This window comes from Ceratotherium simum, chromosome 16 (assembly GCF_057802395.1).
Source record: "Ceratotherium simum simum isolate JZ-2026a chromosome 16, ASM5780239v1, whole genome shotgun sequence".
NCBI lineage: Eukaryota > Metazoa > Chordata > Mammalia > Perissodactyla > Rhinocerotidae > Ceratotherium > Ceratotherium simum.
Genome location: NC_141915.1, coordinates 21,619,382 through 21,639,434, shown reverse-complemented (window position 1 = coordinate 21,639,434; position 20,053 = coordinate 21,619,382). Strand labels below are relative to the sequence as shown.

The following is a 20,053-nucleotide window of genomic DNA, read 5'->3' as shown; positions in this document are numbered from 1 at the left end:
CCAATAAGTGTTCGTTCATTCAACAAATGTGTTTATTGCTAGGCACTCTTTGGAAATACAGTGATGAATATAACAGAAATAGTCCTTGTCCCCATGGAGCATACCTTCTAATCGAATAGTGAGACAAAGAATAAGTCAACAAACAATTACAAATTGTGTAACAGTTATGAAGGAAAGGAAGGGCGGAGCTGGGGCGCTCATTCAGAGGACAAGGGAAACGTATTTCAGATAGGCTAGTCAGGGAAGACCTCTGTGAGGAGGTGACATTAAGTTGAGACCTAAAGAATGAGAAGGGTCTGACCCTAGGAAAAGTTCAGGGAGAGAAGAATCAAGCAGGAGGAAATATATAAGCAAAAAATCTGCAGCAAGAAAGGGCTTGAACATTGGGAAGGCATTTTAAGCAGTATCACTACAGTGTCTGTGCTTCTGTCACTTCTACGGTGTCTGTGCTTTTGTGCACTTAGTGCACATCCATTTCTTCAAGGTTCAGTGCAGCAGGGTTTGTGTCTGTGCAAGTTTTCAGCTGGAATTTGGGTTTTGGTTCAGGAAGAAGAGCAGCTGGAGGGCAGCTATAGAAAAGTTCCGTAAAATGTTGATCACAAGCCAGCTGAGATGAATGAAAAAGAAGGGTAGATTTTGATGATCCTAAAATACTTCCAAGGTTCACATACAGAAAGAACTGTTTGGGCAGTCTAACACTGGTGTTCATTCGAAGAGCAGTCTGACTTGTTCTCTGAATTCAAGATATGCTCGCTCTGACTTGTAAAACTGCTGATTTATTATGACTGGTATATTAAAAAGTGTAGTATATACCCTTTTTACTATAGCTTATGCCTTTCGCTATCAAGAAATTTTATATATGTGTGTTATGTATGTGTATCCGTCTCTATGGGTATGTGTATATATATATGTATATATATTTTTTTCTCTGATTACTTCCCGGTGGCTTTTTATGCTACTATTTCAGAGGACACATCCTCATAAAGATTTCCAATATTAACTCTTAATGCCTGACCAGGTAGGAGCTCACTTAAATTTAGTCCACTCACGTGAGTTTGATCCAAATAGAACATTTCTCCTGTCATATTCGTTGGCTGTAGCTGGTAACTCATTTGTATTTCAAAGAAACCCGAACTTTTTAGTGGGCATTTCACACATCTTTAATTATGGAAAATCTACTGGAATAGACACAATCTCCTGCCATTCGTGAGGTGATTGTAAAATAAAGGCTTTCTCCTACTTGTGATTGAGCCCTCCCACCCATTGAGCTTACATTTTAACAAAACAAATTCATTTTATGGGCACATATTTGAATTTAAAGTAGTGAAGACCTTTCTAAGTATACCAGCAACAAAAGAAGAATTCATAGGGGCAAAGATTGATAGGTTTCCCTGCATAAACCTTTAAAACTTCTGTTGCTCAAAAAATACCATTTTATCACAATATGTTCAATTGCAAAAAAGAAAAAAGAAAATGCAGTTCAAACTAGAGTGTAGCAGGGATGTATTTTATACAACAGGAAGTCTCTCTATTCCGCCTTGTCTTGGATCTTCATTCTAAGTGTGGCTCCCCCTTGTGGGTACAAGATGGCTGCTAACAATTTCAGCAGTCACCTGTTTCCTTCTTGTTCAAGGAGTCACTTCTAGAAGTCCTTGGACATTCTCTCAGAAAGTGAGAAATTTTCTTTCTCAGAAACACCTGGAAAAACTCTTCTCATGTTTTATTGGCCTGATCCAATAACCATGGCCAAGAGACAGTAAAAGGCAAAAATGCTAAGAAATCTTAGTAAATGTAATAAAAGGTTAGCTTATTTCATACATAAAAAAACCCTTACAAATCATTATGTAAAATTATGAATATGTAATGGACAAAAAAGGAATGAAGAGAGAATTCATGAAAAAATGCAAATAGCTAGTGAATTTTTAAAAGTTGAATAACATTAATAAAGCAATTTAATCATAGCAAGAGCATATTATTCTGTCAATTTAGTTAATTCTTTTTAACTATTCACATGGTAGAGTTTGGAAATGGGTACTTTAATATGTGGAAGTTGACAACATAAATGGGTCACAACAGCAATTCTATTTCTAGATCTTTCCCATGAATCATTTGTGTGCATGAATTTATGTACAATGATACTACTAAGATGATATTTATAATTGTAAAAAAATAGAAGACACCAAAAACATCTCACGGTCAGGGTTGGTTAACTTGTATGCATCTATCTGATTGAGTACTATGAGGTCATTCAGAATCACAGAATAGGAGAATATTTGATCACATGGGAAAATGTGCCTGATGTATCAAATAAAAAGCATTGCAAAGCACTTTATGATTATTATATGATTTCAGTTTTGTATAAAATATGTATGTAACCATAAAAGAAAAAATGAATACATTTGACTACATAAAATTTTGTTAAAAACAACTTCTGTGTGGCAGTATACCATAAACAGTATCAAAAGATCATTGACATACTGGAAAAAAATATTTAAAACACTAATGATAAAAGGATGGTTCCCTTAGTTTATAAAGAGCTCATACAAATCAATAAACAAAAAAAGACAATCCAAAGAAAATGGATAAAAAATAGGAGTATGCAGTTTACAAAAAAGAATTACAAATGACTGATAAAAACATAAATTTATTTTAAAAATAGATTCTAGAGAAGTTGGTTGAAACTTTAATCATATTCCTGTTGACATCCATTTTAAATCTGTTTCTGACTTAATTGGTATATAACTAAGAAACCTCAATTTTCAAACATTGTGTTGTGAAACATTTCTTGGGGAAGAAATAGATTAAGTAGTAGGATTTTTCAGATTTACAAGTACAAGGTTATGTTTCTGATAGGATTTTCAATAATAAAGATAGTTTCAGCTATGTGTGCAAATATAAAACCTCAATATCACTGAGCAAATCTAGCATTTTACTTTATCTAGATTTTCTCTGAATAGTAACATTTCTTTCTGTATCACCGCTTTATTTTAGCATGAGCGACTTATTACCCTGATCACATGTATCATCTACTATTATGATAAACCATACACCCAAACAACCGCAGCTGTATGCTTTTTCTTCTTTTTGGAATTCAGTTATGACCAGGAATGATCTGCATAGTTATTTAATCATATTGTGTTCAACTTGTATAAACTTGAACTGTTGAGAAAGTATCTGTCCTTAATAAGTATACATTTTCTTATCCTGCCATGCCCCTTACATCAATTATAATCTAAGACAGGAAAATGAACAGAGGAAGTATATTTGATGTTTACCCTAAGTAATCCAAGGGGCCTTTTCCACGTTATTCTTTTCCCCCAAGATTCTGAAATCCTCTGCCAGGAAGCATCTTCACCCAGTATCACCGTCACTGTGAGCACTGGTAACTGATGGCATGTTGGGACACAGGGACACGTAGAGGAACACTGCTGTAAACAAAAGACCAGACTAGCACCATCTTCCATTGCCTGCAACCAGAGTGAGGCTATTAGCAAGAGCTGTGAACGTTAATTATACTCCTCTGTGGAAGCAGGGTTCACAGGTCTGAAAAAGGATTGTTTCCCACAGCTAAGCATTTGCCAGTAAAAATATATTAATGTATAACTTAAAGAAATTTATGTCAAATGTATTGCTTGCTTTCTTTATGGTGAATTATTAGTAAAAGAAACATATTAGCACTATAAATAATATGTCCAGAATAAATGCTTTTGAAAGACCCATTTTTAATGTATGTCAGGTGTCTAACATAAGGCCTAGCATAATGTGAAATAATGTTTTCTCTCCCTTCTCTTAGGGGTGATAACAGTAATCAGATGAAAATCAAAGATAGTGGTGGTCGGTTCCATGTGCACTTTGGATCAGAAAGAACCTTTGAAATAACATTTTAAAATTTTTGCTCATTATCAGTAGCTGTTATGACACAATACTGGTGTGTGCTCTTATAAATCATCTAGTATACATCCTTGCTTTACAGGTGAAGAACCTGAAGCCTGCAGGGTTTGACTGCCTGATTCCCCCAGTAGTCCATAGGGAGTGCTGGCTCCAGGGCACGACTTTTTCCGCTCCTCCTCCACTCAAGGTCAGCCAGGGAGCTGTCCCTCTGGGCAGTGTTTCCTTGAAACTGCCTCACTCTGGTGGAGGAATTCAAGCTTTGTTACATGCAGGTTTACATTGTCGTGGCGTTTGAACAGATCTTACTTTTTTTTTGGTGAGGGAAGTTGGCCATAAGCTAGCATCCATTGCCAATCTTCCTCTTTTTGCTGGAGAAGATTGGCTCTGAGCTAACATCTGTGCCCATCTTCCTCTATTTTGTATATGGGACACCGCCACATCATTGCTTGATGAATGGTGCGTAGGTCTATGCCTGGGATCCAAACCTGCGAACCCTGGGCTGCCGCAGCAGAGCTCGCAAACTTAACCAGTAAGCCACCAGGCCGGCCCAAGCAGATCTTATTTTGTAAGGGGTTAGTTTTAGTTGTTTCCCAGTTATCTCATAGCATTTTAGTTTTTCCTAGGACATCATACGTATCTCCTGTTTTCCTCCATATTCTCTACAGAAACCATATGTACAGTAAGAATTTGGGAAATTCTTATAGAATGAATAATGCTCAAAACAATGCTTATGCCAAAGTGACATATCTTGACCCCCTTCAAAATGAATGAGTAATCTGTGTACAAAGGATTCTGTAGTCAAGTATGTTTTTCAAATTCTGTCGAACAAAGTAAATATCGATACCTAGAACTTCTCAGAGCTTTTAATATACTGATGTGCACCATGAATCTCCAAAAAGAAATTGTAGCATGCAGCTTTCCCAAACCTACTGAAAAGGAAACCCCATTTTCAGGGAGCATTTCAAAGGCCCTATGTTCCAGAATTCACTTTTGGACCTCTACAGAAGTGAAAGTTGGGATGTGCCTTTGGCTGGTCCTTTCAAATATCAGTTATTATCTGAGTTTTTGAGTGATCTAGGGAACCATTCAAAATTGAGATCATTTGCCAGCATCTGAAGCAAAGGTGTACTGGGTTACTTTTTTAAGGAGTTCTGCATGTTCTAGAGGCTAGACATAAAGAAAGAAAAGTTGGCATGTTGCACAAGATAAAAAAGCCCAGCCTGTCCCCTGATCAGGTGGTAAGCCATCTCAGTATTAAATGGAAGTGGATATGGGGGTGGGGAAGGCGGTAGGCATCTTCAGACAAAGCCGAAACATCCCCAGATGCCTCACTGGATCTGCTCAAATGCCACTGATCTACACTTGACCAAAACCCTGTAGTTCTGTGTCAAAAAGCAGTTCTGAGAAGCCTTGACCTGAGAGATTTTGAAGATGAATTATCAATTTTGTACCTCTTCTTTTAAGAAAATGAAACCAAACAAAGCAATCACTTCAGTACAGCTCCACAGAGTGTTTACTTTTGAACAAGATTGAATCCTCAAAGGCCCATCAGAATTCCTCAACCTGTTAGCTGGAGTAGTTTTATTTTCATTTGTCTTCAAAATAATTGCAATTTGGGTTTTGATAGAATTCATGTTGCGCTGGTCTTCTGACAGTAATTGACCAAGAGGTTCAGTTGCTTCTTGAAGTTAGGGTTACAAGGAGATTGTCAGATCATGGCATCATCGTAGCAAAGAAATCATTAATAGACAACAGTTGTATGCACTAAAGAATCGCTAGGCTAATGGATATGGACAAGGGCATATATAAAACATACGAGTCCTAAATGAAGGTTCACAAGTCAGCTAACTCGGCAAGTTAGTCTGCCAAACCAAAATAAAGCAGCTCAGGGGTGATCATTTCTAAATTACACTCCACCAGGTATATACTGCCCCCCACACACATAACGTAAGTTCATCAGGACAGCTTATAATGATCCAACTCACACATGCTTTTTTTTTTTTTTTTTTTTTTTTGGGTCTCTGTCTCTATTTTAATGGCTTTACATTTGTTTATTGACTGAAGATTTGGTTATTTAATTACTTCTTAATTTTCCCCTAGGTCATCTCAAAATGCTGTTAATTTATCTGTAAAACTAAGGAATTTTGTGTTAAAATTTATGCTAAGCACCTGCAAATTATATCCACTGAGTCTTATTTTCTTCTCCATACGTATTAACTTACTATTCAGATAAAAATATGGGCACTGGCCTTTTAAAAATAGTACATCAAATCTGTTCATTTTGTACCTCATAGGGATATTTGAGTTGAAGAGGCATAACTCAGAAAGATTTTTCTGTCTTTGAGTCTTCCTTTGAAATAGCTCCTAGCAGGTGCCAAGCCTGTGTTAATCAATCGTGAAATATTCCAAATAGAATGCAACTGTCATATCCCAATTTGATGGGGTATGTAGACACCAAAGATAGATTTTGTGTGTTTTACAGTTTGCTCAGAGTTCAACCTGGTACCTGAATAAATTCTCTTCTACCACAACTCTTTTTTTTTTTTGCAAGGAAGATCAGCCCTGAGCTAACATCCATGCCAATCCTCCTCTTTTTGCTGAGGAAGACTGGCTCTGAGCTAACATCCATTGCCAATCCTCCTCCTTTTTTTTTTCCCATTTTCTCCCCAAGGCCCCAGTAGATAGTTGTATGTCATAGTTGCACATCCTTCTAGTTGCTGTATGTGGGACGCGGCCTCAGCATGGCTGGAGAAGCGGTGGGTCGGTGCACGCCCGGGATCCAAACCCGGGCCGCCAGTAGCAGAGTGTGCGCACTTAACCGCTAAGCCATGGGCCGGCCCCTACCACAACTGTTTAAAAACTATAAACTGTCAGAACTTTGCCAGAATAAGTATATGGAGAACTTAAGGGTAGAAATAGAAGAAAAATGCTTCTCTCAAAAGTTGTCCCTAGGCATGGAGGGCCTGAGAAGCTGGGAAGCTGAAATTTTGAAGGATGTGAGGGCTTCTGGTTCTGGAAACCAAGAAAATATCCAATTCAGAGCACCAGGAAACTGTTTGAGAACAGAACAGAAAGGGCCCAACACCCATAATGACTGGGGGGAAAAAAAACCATGGAGAGCTAGGAAAGAAAGGAAAGCTGACCTGTGTTTATTTCTGAGACTAAACTGAAGATATGTAATTGACCTAGTTCTTAATAGGGTGTAACCTAGAATCCTACATCTTTTGCAAAGTATATCTTGTACTTTAATGACTGCCAGATGTTGCTTTGAAATGCCTGACCACTGAGGAAGTATGCACCAGAGGAAAATATGGTAGAATTAAGATGGCATTATAAAACATCTGGTTAAACATGACAGATTGTGTTTATATCCACTGCCTCTCAAAACCCCTAAATGAGCAGTAAGGGATAAAAATTCGAGAAACCCACAAGGACAAATAGAACCATAGTGGAAACAACAGCAGACAAGAGGCATCAACATAATTTTGGAAGTAAGTAATGTGTGGTTACTCCCCCAAGCAGGTGGAGAAAGCTGCAATCTAAGTGCCTGCAGTGAAGAAGGCAGACAAGCAAGCCAGTTCATCCTACCGCAGGGCTATAGAAAGACTCAGGAGTGGGAAGGACCAGGTACCTCTGTGGGTAGGAGTGAGGAGCAGAGCTGAAGGAGGAGATTGGTTAAAAATCTCTATAAAGACCAATTAGATGCCCAGGTCTCCTCCCAGTCCTCACAAAGCTCATTGACTACCTCAGCTTCATTCTGATAGAAGACAAAAAGTTTACTCTGAAGAAGCTGACCCAGAGGAAGGTCCGGGCTTGAGGACACTGGGCGCAGTGGAGGAGAGGGTCAGACACTATACTGAAACAAAGGAAATTAAGTGAAAGTCTAGATACTAAAGATTCCCCCCATTCCCCTTCACTCAGAATGCTGGCAGCAAAGAGAAAACCTTTTAAGATACAGACAGTCTGGGATCCCCCACAGGTTGGTCCCCACCTAATCACCCTATAGTGAAGTCCACCATTCGTAAAGTACGGAGCTTCCAAGTGGCTTTTTGCTCTTCGGCAAATGGATGGCCAAGGATCCCCAAATGCTTGAGGAAGGCCTCTAGCACAAAAGGCCAAGACCAAGACAAATGGGAGAGGAAGGGATTTAGAGGTAACAGGTCCGATGCAGGGAGCAGTGTACAAATCAAACCATGATTCGTATACTCAGAGAGGAAAGATAAGACGTTGTGTTCATAAAACAAGAGCAACATGCTTTTAAGAGGAATATTTGAAGAACAAGGAAGAGCTCTTGAAAATAGAAAACATGACAGCCAAAATGAAAAATTCCGTATCAGGCTTGGAAGATGAAGTTGAAAACATTCATTCATTCAACAAATACTACTGAGTGGCTGCTATGTCCTTGGCATTGTTCAAGGCAGTGGAGATTCATCAGTGAGCAAAACAGCCGAAGATCCCTGTCCTAGTAGAGCTTAAATTCCAGTGGGGCCGGAGGGGCATAAACAATACAGTAATATGTAAATTACATATGTTGGAAGGTGTTAAGTGCTGGAGGCAAGAGAAAAAATAGAGCTTGGTAAGGAGAGTTGAGAGTACAGGGCGGGGGGGGGGGGGTGCGGGTGGAGGATGGAGACAAGCTGAGGGTTTTAATAGGATGGTCAGGGCCGGTCTCATTGGGAAGCTGAGCCAAGACACAGAGAGGGTGAGGAAGTGAGCTGTGTGATACCTGGGGGAAGATCATCCCAGGCAGAGGGAACAACTAGCACAAGGGCCCTGAGACAAGAGGCACTTGGCCTGTGCAGGGTACAGCAGGGGCCAACCGTGCTGGAGTGCACGAGGAGAAAACAGAGAGGTGAGGTGGGGAGGTGAGAGTACCAGATCCCTTCGTGGGCCTTGGAGGCCAGGGGAGGGACTTTGGCTTTACACTCTGAGGGAAATGGAGAGCTGTGGCGGTTTTAAGCAGAGAAGTGACATGATCTGATTTGGTCTTAAAATGATCACTTTAGCTGCTGTGTTGAGAATTGAGTATAGGGGGTAAAGTTACTGAAGCGAGGAAGTGAATCTAAAACTCAGTAGCGAGGATGTATGCACTGTTGCTCTAATGTTCTCTCTTTATACCTCTGTCTTCCCTCTGAGTTGGCCTGTTTGTCTTGATCCTCTTTTCTAGCTAAGAAATGGCTCGCTTGCCCTCTCCTCTGTCAGTCTGCTCTCTGCCTTGTATCTTCTGCTTACCTTCCCCTCCCAGGTTACACCGCGTCTCCTTCAGCTTTCCATTCCATTCTCTTGCATCATGTCCTAAAGCACAAAATGTCTGGTTGGTTCCACTTTTTAGTATTAATATTGTTTTAATGAGGGTCCTTTTTTGCTCCATTGTTGTTTGCTGAACCAGCTCTCTAAGCATATGCGAATAATTATTAAGCATTAGCTTATTGAATATAACACTTAATTTTATGGTCTCCGATGCTGCATCATCAGGCAAAGTCCTCGGTGGAGGTAGGCCCTGTCAGGCTCTCGAAAAACCCAACAGTTTAAGTTGCTTTAAACAAAGGGGGAAATGGAAAAATCCATCTTATATCTTAAATTCCAAACTGCAGACTCTTGGTGGGAAAATCAACAGCAACCCTTTCCCCACACAGACACATAAACTTTTGTGGGAGCATATCTGTTTAAACCAAATATGCTTAGATTATACGGAAAAATACATGAATCATTTTTTGCATAGAATCATTTTCCTCTGTGGTTTTTCAATGCTGCTTTTTCCCTGATGTTAAAAAATAAATATGACCTGAGGGACTTCTGATAAAATTGATATCAGTGTAGGCTCACAAAATTCCTTTCCCCCAAATTTGCTGAGATGAACAGAAATGTAAAAATAATAAAGAGCATGCCATCAACTCTGAAACCAAGAAAAGATCCCAAATTCATATCATAAACTTTGAGAAGCGTCATCCAGAAAAAGAAAAATTGGACCAAATTGAAAGAAAGTGCTAAAAAAAAAATCAATATATTCTTCAAAGAGAAGAATGGAACACGAAGAGGTACAAGGAGGGAATTCTGACAGGTCTCATTGCTTTTGAAGGTGTTGGCATTAAGTATAAGAGTATGCCGCAGGGAAGGGTTAGAATAACCCACACCTCTGTTGGGGACCCTTTCTTCCATCAAGAAGACTTTTTTCCCCCCAGGCAAGAAGAGTCAAGGTTTACCATCTCTCCTGCCTCTGATATATCAATAAGTGGGCAAGGCAATAAATGCTAGGAATAATTATTACAGCCGACCCAAGAGAAGGCTCCACAAGACATGGAAAAAGGAATGTTTGTGCTCAACCAAAAAGATTACCATACGCCCCAGACTCAGTGAAGCAAACCTCTGACGCATTTATCTCATTAGTTTTAAGGAAAGAACTCAAAGCCCCAGCTCTCTTTCCGTTCTTCGTGGGTAGCTGAAAGACTGGATAAGGCATATAAACCATGGACATCCAGGCCATATTATAAGTGGAAGAATAAAATAATACCCAACCCAACACTATTTGGGGGCAAATAGTAGGCTGAGAAAGATTAGCTCACATTCATTAAGGAGTTTCCAGGTCACACTGACATGTGACTGAGGCAAAAAATCTGCACATAAGTGAAAGGAAGTAGCGCAGCCTGCTAAAGACAAAGAACAGACTTTCAGATAGTCCTAATAACCAGTGCTTATTGAGCACCAGCTACCCACCAAGCGCTATTTTAAGGGTTTTCTGTGTATTAATTGCATGAATTTTCACAACACTACCACAAGATAGGCACCATTATCATCCCCATTTTACAGATAAGAAAACTAAAGTGCAGAGGGATTAGGAAGCTTGCCCAAGTTTACCCAGCTGGTAAGAGTGGGGCCAGGATTTGAACACAGGCAGTCTGAGTCCACAGTTCGTTCTCAACTACTCTGCTCTTTTTGTACCCCAAGAAGCAGGCCACGTTTTAGGCAGTTGCTTTGTACTCTCAAGGAAATTGAAGAGAATAGAAATTTACTGGCCATCCACTCTTGCTTGGAAGCTACTGGAGGGAGGAAAACCAAGAAAAAGAAAGACATAAGCTCAGGAATCAGGGATCCAACATGAAAGAGTAGTTTAGAAAGTCCCAGGATGGGAACTGTGCAGTAAGCCAAAAGAATATAAAGGCACAGGGAATATCAAAGAAAAAGATTCAATCGATGTGCTTGATTGGGAAAATTATTGCTGATCATTTGATGAGTCTGTTACAGCATTTGGCAAAAATTAGCAGTAGGTCTATAGAAAATAAAGCAGATTTTTAAAGTGAGATAGTTATTAACTATAAGCGAAAGCAAACCTATGTGACAAAGGAAGTGTAGTCATGTTATACTCCTTAGCACAGAGATAAACCAAATTTATATGTAAATATACTATCTATACATGTATTTATGTAAATTACTTATGCCATATGTAGTATAGTTAGTATAACATATGTAATAATGTAAACACTGTCGACCTAAAATTTTTGCTGTAATTATTAGGATGATAGAAAGAGGAGAGGTAAGAGTGATGGTGAGAGAGTTAAACCTTCAACTTCTGTAATTTGGATAGTGTATAAAAGGATTGACCAAGAAATAACAGTGTATGTGTGTTATTTGTAAATACCAGAGGAAGCAGTTAAAATAGTTTGTGTGGAACAAGACTGTGAAGTGGGGAGGTGGGATTAGGTGGGCAAGAGGAAGGGCTTGCTGTCTTTTTTTATAAGCATTTGGTAGTATTGGATTTTTTCATCTACACAAAACCTAAAGAAACCAACAACAGATAAAATTTTAAACATCAAAAAAAAAAAAACGCTACGCCTTAAAAAGCACTTACTTATAAAGTGCCTTTTTTCCCAAATTACTAAAGAATCTAACCAAAAGCATTTTAATAAAAAGCTCTATAAAACGCTTCTTGAAAATTGAAGATTGATTTCCTATGTAGGTATGGCTCCAGGGAGTCTTCATTTCCTTCCTCTTAAAAAAAAAAAAAGAAAGAAAAGCAACAAACAGTATGAAGCTTTAAAAATGTGTTTTGTTTAAGAAATTGAATCACAGACTTCTACCCTCTAATTGTATTCTTCTGGGTTTTCAAGATACTAAGGAAGGGACCTTTATTTTAGCTCTTGGGTGGAGGCGTCACAAAGCCATCTGCACCATGCGTTCGGCTCCACGGAGGAGAGCCACTGTGACTGAAAAGGGTGCTGTTCTGGTGCCACGTGCAGTAACGCGTTAGTGTTCATTGCCTCATTGTCTTTATATATTCTGTTTATATGTGAGCTCTATATTGCATCACAGATTGCTCATATGTCATGTTTCCCCTACCCATTGTGGTTTTCCTGGACCCGTTAGCTCCTCTTTGGGATCCCTTGATGGCCTCCTCCCATGTACTATGCAAACAAATCCATCTTTACTGTGCCGCAGGCTGAAAAAGGAGAACATTGCAAGCACATGATGCCAGTTTAGGAGTCTGCATGGGGACAAACCTAAAATGATTAAATAAAAGAGGCGTTGCGCGAGCTTTTCTGAGAAATTGGTGGGCACAGATGGGGATTTAAGAAGAAACAAAAGAAACCTGAGGGAATCTGGAGAACCCATACTGTGGGCTGTGAACTGGAAGTTGAAAGTCTTGGTCCTGAGAGGCCAGAGATGGGGAAAGAAGTAATGCCATCAGCCTAAGAACTGGAACGGTTATTCGAGTAGCAGCAGTAAACGTGAACTGGAGCGTGTGGCGGTGTGTACGAGGAGCTTATCCAAGAAAGCAGTTAGAGTGGTTTGGGGTCCTGGAGACTGAGGTAGCAGAAAGGAAAAGAAAGGGGTTTATATTGGAAATCCTGTGGAGGAAAGAGTATGGTGGTAGAGAGCATATACAGGAGAAGAGCCCATGATGTATGAAAATTACACTCGAGTTCTTTTTGCTTGAGAGATTGAGAAGGATGAGAACCTGGACAAAGGATGCTGAAAAAAATATAAGTATCTCTGACTTCACTATGCTTGGATAAAGCTCGCACTGAGACATTTATCTGTTGTCTGATTGATTTCTGAGTGCTGAAACAATTTTAACAAAGATTCATATGATATTAGGCATCTTTTTACCCTTTCCCCAGGAATACATCTAAATTTGGGGGAGTTTACATAGCACCTGGCGAGGGGGGCTGCACAGGCTTGTCTAAATCAGTTTGTAAATCCAACATGACATTACACGAGCGGCCAGTGGGTGTAATCCATATAAAGCTAGGTTTCATAAGAGAAGTATAGATGTTGATGGCCTTTGGTTCCGACTCATCTTGCTTCCTTTCAACATTCTTCAAATATTTATCCAAAGGTATTTGTATTTTGGCTTTCTTCTTCTCATGACAGTAAAGTTAAAACAAGACTCTGCTTCCAAGTTAAGCTCACACGCCAGCGTACATAATGAACAGCTAGACAGGTGAAACAAAATGACCGACGTGACTCCTGGCGCCATCTGTTGGTGGCAGGCAGAATTGACATGCTTTGGCTCTGGCCCATGTTGTTGACATGTACAAGTTCCCCCAGGGTTGGTGGTAGTTTGTAAGCAGAGGAGCTTCTGCGATTTCCAAGTCCTCTACTACTCAGCTACCCAGCAGCGTTTTCCTTTTTCTTTCTCTGCTGTGAAGGTGTGGCGGGGCACCCTGGCCCGCATGCGGTACAAGAGGACCAAGGCAGCTCTGACAATTATCAGATACTACCGGCACTACAAGGTGAAGTCGTACATCCAAGAGGTGGCCAGACGCTTCCACGGCGTCAAGAGCATGAGAGACTACGGGAAGCATGTGAAGTGGCCAACCCCGCCTAAAGTTCTTCGCCGTTTCGAGGAGGCCCTGCAGGCAATTTTTAACAGGTAAGAGCTTGTTGGTCTTTGCTGCATCCATTTATGACAGCACACTTAATATGTCAAGTCACAAACGTGAGACCATGATATTGGCTCAGCTATTTACTGTGATGACAGGTGCTTTTACCTTATGTCTTCAGTTTTGTAGATTTCGCTTTCAAAGGGCATCTGTTTACCTCTCAGAATAATGGAGATATCCATTTATTTTTTCTGTAGCGGTTGACAGCAGTACGCCACCACCCCTGGATCAGGCTGTAGTTAAGATAAGCTATTAGCATGCTGTCTCCACTTTCTTTTATTAGCAAAGAATAACTATTTATTAAAATCACCACACATAACTCAAACTAGAAAGGCTGTTAATCCTTTCAGGGCAGTGGTTCTCTATCCTGCTGCACCTTAGAATCACGAGGACTTTATAAAACACTTGAAGCCCAAGTCCCACCTCTAGGAAGTCCTGTTTAATGGAAGTGGGGAGTGGGGCCCAGCAGAGGTCCTTTTTAAAGTTTCCCAGGGCCGGCCCCGTGGCTTAGCAGTTAAGTGCGCGCGCTCCGCTACTGGCGGCCCGGGTTCGGATCCCGGGTGCACACCGATGCACCGCTTGTCCGGCCATGCTGAGGCCACGTCCCACATACAGCAACTGGAAGGATGTGCAACTATGACATACAACTATCTACTGGGGCTTTGGGGGAAAAAAAAAAAAGGGAGGAGGATTGGCAATAGATGTTAGCTCAGAGCCAGTCTTCCCCAGCAAAAAGAGGAGGATTAGCATGGATGTTAGCTCAGGGCTGATCTTCCTCACAAAAAAAATAAAAATAAAAAAATAAAGTTTCCCAGATCATTTTAAAGTGCAAGGAGGAAAACAGCTGTTTTAGAGCAAGCTATTTTTTTAAGTAAGTAAATACCCATGTAAAATTTGATGCCTTTCCAACTGATCCTCATTTTTTTATAAACTTCCCTCAATCTGAGTTTGTAGTTATTCATAGCTCCTTTCTCCTCATTTTTTGAGCTTGTTTGTTGCCAGTGTGCACCAGATATATTTAGCTGTGTCTTAGATAAGCCATCTAGTCACATAAACTAAGCTAATGGTTCTCAAATGTGGTCATTCGGCATCATGGAATTCCACAAAGAATACTATGAAATAATTGATATACTGAATGTAAAAGAACTAATTTACAATTCTGTGATAAATCAGATTTTATCTTCCTTTAGATTTTGCTGTGTATAATTGATGGCAGATATCAAAAGATAAAGAATTTTCTTTCTATGCATTTTCTTTAATATGTATCTCATGTGCTTTTTTAAAAAAAGAAATAAAAAGAAAAAATCAAACTATAATTATTGAAAACAAACAAACCTCAACTTTCACTTCTCAGATCTAATACTGTAAGTCTTAGTTGTAAATCTTGGGAGGATTTTTAATGCACAGATAAACTTTTTTCATGAATGGTATCATCTGTAACCTGCATTTTTGACATAATTTAAAAAGTAATTAAGATGTAAATGAATACCTGCTCATTTTTTTTTAAGTGAAATAGTATATGGGATATAAAGTTGAAATCCTCCACAGCTCCTCTTGTCTCGCCCATTTTATTTCTTTCCCCTGAGATAACCACTCATTAACATTTAGTCTGTATCCTTCTAAGTCTGTGTCTGTGCGTTTACAAACACATGCACACAGGTAAGACACAGCATGGTATGGTGGTTAAGAACACAAACCCGGGAGCCAGGGTTCGTATTCTAGCTCTGCCACTGACGAGCTGTGTAACCTTGGGCAAATTAGATAACCTCTCTGTGCCTCAGTTTCCTTATCTGTAAAAGGGCCATATGATAGCACCTGCTCATAGGGTTGTTGAAAAGGTTATGAGTAGATCTATATAAAGCATTTCAGATAGTGCCTGACACATAATAAGCACTATCGAAATGTTTGCTTGTACTATGAGGGTGTATGCATACACAGTTACATATCATTTGGTCTTGTTTCCTCTCTTTTCTACACAAGCAGGACTATACGAATGGTTATATGACTTAAAAACGTCTTGGAAACCTGTCCATGACAATAAAGATCTATGTAATATTTTTAAAGATTTTATTTATTTATTTTTTCCCCCCAAAGCCCCAGTAGATAGTTGTATGTCATAGCTGCACATCCTTCTAGTTGCTGTATGTGGGACGCGGCCTCAGCATGGCCAGAGAAGCAGCACGTCGGTGCGAGCCCGGGATCCGAACCCGGGTCGCCAGCAGTGGAGCGCGCTCACTTAACCACCAAGCCATGGGGCCGGCCCAGATCTATGTAATATTTTTAATGGCTGCAAAGAATTATTGATTTTGATTATGTTGCACTATGGCCTGCAACATAAGTCTTTTTTTTAGATTTTAAGATTTTATATATGGCCAAGAATTTATTAATTTTTGTAAAATTTAAATTATTCCTTCAGCAAATATTTACTCAACACCTGCTGTGTTGTGGGCGCTAACCTAGGTTCCAGGGATACGGTGACGAACAAGAAAGATGTGAAAGACAGTTCCAGCCTTTGTGGGACTTAGAGTCAAGGAGTATGTTGAAAATAATGCATCTTCTCTGTTTGTTGATTTTACACACACACACCCCCAAAATGAATCTTGCAAGTTGTGTTAATCTAGTCCAAAGGCAAACTCTTTCTGTTAAGGGCCAGATAGTAAGTATTTTAGGCTTTGTAGGCTACATATGGTCTTTGTCACATATTTTACTTTGTTTGTTTTTGTTTTTGTTAAAAAGGTGAAAACTATTCTTAGCTCATGAGCAGTACCAAACCGGCCAGGGGCTGGATGTGGCAGACTATAGTTTACCAACCCCTGATCTAGTCACTATATCCTGTTTAATTTATTCTTGAATTTTTTGATCTGTGGAATACTGAGAGAAGTGTGTTAAAGGGTTCTGCTGTGATTGTGGGGGTTTTGTGTTTTTTCCCTAAAATCTCAGTGTGTGTCTATAATCGTGTTTACACTCACTCTTGTTCATCATAGTAATTCTTTCTCGTTCTGGGAAGGCTGGGAGCCTTCTTCATGCCCAGCTCTGTCCCCCTTTTCGTATTGTCCAGGCTGGTGATGTTTATGGCTGCAGCTGCTGTTGCTGCTACACGTATTTATAGACGGCAGTTTGCTTGACCAGGGTGAGAAGCCCGTGCGGCTCTCTCCATGGTTATGTAGGTCCCGTCCTGGATTCCTCGGCATGCCTCTGTGCTGTGGGCCTCTGGAGTCAGTCAGGTATGGACCTTGTCCTGGGCTACTATGAGCAGTGAAGAAGGGACAGGCTGACCAGGCACAAAGGCTGAAAACAGACCAGCAGACAGAGCAAAGACCTCTCCCCACTAAGAATGAGATTTGGGGCCCAAGGGCTAATGGGGGCAGTTGTTCAGCAAGCCACTTAGTGGTGTAGGATGTGCGTGTCACCAGTGACCTTGACCTTGACCACCAACTGCTTCTAACCTGTCATTCTTCCTGCCTCTTCTGGAATGATCTTAGGACAATCTATCCCTTTGGAGTGTTGGTTAGCCATAGAAAGTAAAGAAGAGGATTTCACTGTTACATTGAGCCTTTACTTCGTTTTGGCTACCTACGTCTCTGACCCTATTTGCTATGGCAGATGTCCCCATCTCACCATGGCCAGCCATGCTCTGTGCAGAGGACTCGCACAGCTCCCACCTTGAACTCCTTCACCTCCTTAAGGATTAAGACTTAAGGATTCTCGGTACCATCTATGCCGAAGGGCTTCCTCTGTTTCCACTGAGTGAATTGCTCAGCAAAGAGCCACTTCTCCATCAGCTTAATCCCATCTGCTTCTTTTTTTTTTTTTCTCCCCCCCAGAAAGTCTTCACATCTTCCAGTTTTTTATATCATTCCCATTTTCTGGTATTGTTATAGATTTTTCCTTATTTTTTATTTATTTACGTCAGTAGACATTTAAGAGAGAGAAAAACATTTAAGCTCAAGTTACCATCTTGAAACAAGAATACATCTCAGGAGAATCTTAGATGAAAACAGTCTCTCTAACATTTTATGTATGTAAATTGGGAAAAGAGTACCGCTTTTCAATTTTCGTTGCATCTCATTCTAGCCTTCTATGGAAGTTTATTCTGAGAACCACTGGCCTTGATTATTTCATCTGATATAATGAAGTTCTTAGTTTGCTTCCAACCTCCCTGCTTCAAGCTCCTGTGGCAGAAAAGAAGGTCTAAGTGTCATGTAGGACCAAGGATGCCACTAAGAGAATAAAAGACTTTGTGCTTGTTTTTCTCAATCAGGAATAGATTATTTTTAGTTTATGCTTTCAGTTTCTTAGACCAAAAACCTTGGAGTCATCTTTAAATTCTCTCTTGTTCTCTTGCCCCCACATCTAATCCATCAGCAAATCTATTGGCGCTTCCTTCAAAGCGTATCCGGAACCGACACCTGTCTCTGCCGCCACCGTGACTTACCTGATCCAAGCCACCGTCCTCCACCACGTGCATTACGGAAATAGCCTCCTAACTGATTGTTCTGTTCCCAGCCCCCTTCGGCCTTTCTCTGCACAGCAATCAGAATGATCCTGTAAGGCCGGAGTCGGGTCATGTCTCAAAACCTTCCAGTGGCTTCTCACCTCATTCAGAGTAAAGGCCAGAATCCCAATAATGCCCTCCGTGGCTGCACAGACTCTGGCCCTGGCTCTCCTTCTGATCTCCCCTCCTGCTACTCTCCCCCCACGCTCCTTCTGCTCCAGCTTCGCAGGACTCCTTGCTGGTCCTCTGACACTTCAAGCAAGATCACGCCTTAGAGCCTCTGCACTCGCTGTGTTCTCTTCCTGGAACACTCTTGCTCAAATACCCATACAGCTGGCCCCTCACTTTCCGTATCCGTGTCAGTGGTGCCTCCCAGACCACCCTATATAACTAACGCTGCTTCCTGCTCCTTCTCTCTGCTGCACTCCAGTCCTGCTTTCCTGGGCTTATTTTCTCCGTAGCATTTATCACATCTTACATACTTGCTGACTTGTCGATTGTCTGTCTCTGCTCTCTAGAATATAAGCACCTAGCAGAAAAGACCTTCATCTGTTTCTGTACTGCTGTGCCTCCACTGCCTAGAACAGCATCTGAAGTTTAGTAGGTGTCTAGAAAACATTTGTTGAGTGAATAAATGATGAATCCAAAGTTTCTATGCCCTAACTATAAATATTATGAGAGTCCGCGTATCACTAAGTTCTAGTTGCTTTCAACACACACAAACGACAAAGCAAGTTTTACAGAAATCTCTGTCCACATAAAACTATGTGTATTTTAACAAGTTCTGTGTATATTTTGGAGGCATTTTACCTTTTTTAGGGTAGCGTGCAAGTAGTTTGGTTTAATTCTACTTAATGGCAGCTTTAATTATTTTTGAGAATGAATGGGATTGTCTTTCTGAAGTTAAATACATTTTGTTTATTTACTTATAGATGGAGAGCATCCCAGCTCATCAAGAGCATACCTGCTTCAGACCTGCCCCAGGTCAGGGCAAAGGTTGCAGCCATGGAAATGTTGAAAGGTCAAAGGGCTGACCTTGGGCTCCAGAGGGCCTGGGAGGGCAACTATCTTGCTTCGGTAAGTTCAGGAGAACAAAGCGGAATCTACTCCTGCTCCCTTAGCAAAGAAAGAGAGGAAATTTTCTGTAAGAATTTACAGAAAGAACAAGACACCTACAGAAACTAAATTTCTATGAGAGACACTAAACTAAAAGATTTTATTGCTTCTAAGTGTACAATATTTGACGTTTCCCCTACTTTACAAAGTGTTCTGTATCACGTATCCATATATATTAAGTACACTCTATAACCTGATTTTTGAGCATTTAAACCTTCCGTTGAATAATTCAGCAACTATTTTTAATTGCCACCTTTATATTAATTAGTCCCAAAGCTACATTTCATCCTCTCTCCCATTCCTTATTTTAAAAATTTTATAGGACCATTGGTGTTATAACAACCCGTTAGTAGCCTACCATCTGGGATGGGGAGATACAAAGTACGTGTGTGAAACTAGATGAGTATAGTTATAAAGCAGTATATTCAAAGATTGCCTTTTCATCTGCAATGCTAAGCATACTCATTTTATCCTGGTTCCTGTGTCTTTCAGAAGCCAGATACACCTCAGACCTCAGGCACTTTTGTCCCCGTTGCTAATGAACTGAAACGGAAGGACAAATACATGAACATCCTCTTCTCCTGTCACGTTCGTAAGGTAAGGCAAGCTTGAAGCAGACTTCCTTGGAAATAAAAGACTGATTCAGATGAAACTTACTTAGATATGACCA

General features: G+C 40.3%; 1 protein-coding gene across 3 annotated transcripts in view; it reads left to right on the top strand.

The window, feature by feature from the left end:
- The window catches only part of MYO1D (myosin ID), a 312,458-nt gene that overhangs the window by 169,208 nt on the left and 123,197 nt on the right, over positions 1–20,053 (top strand). For all 3 annotated transcript variants that reach the window (XM_004441886.3, XM_087440786.1, XM_087440787.1), the window contains exons 17-19: positions 13,539–13,762; positions 19,200–19,344; positions 19,876–19,980. In XM_004441886.3, coding sequence (XP_004441943.1) covers positions 13,539–13,762; positions 19,200–19,344; positions 19,876–19,980 — 474 coding nt within the window. The remainder of the gene's footprint in view (positions 1–13,538; positions 13,763–19,199; positions 19,345–19,875; positions 19,981–20,053) is intronic.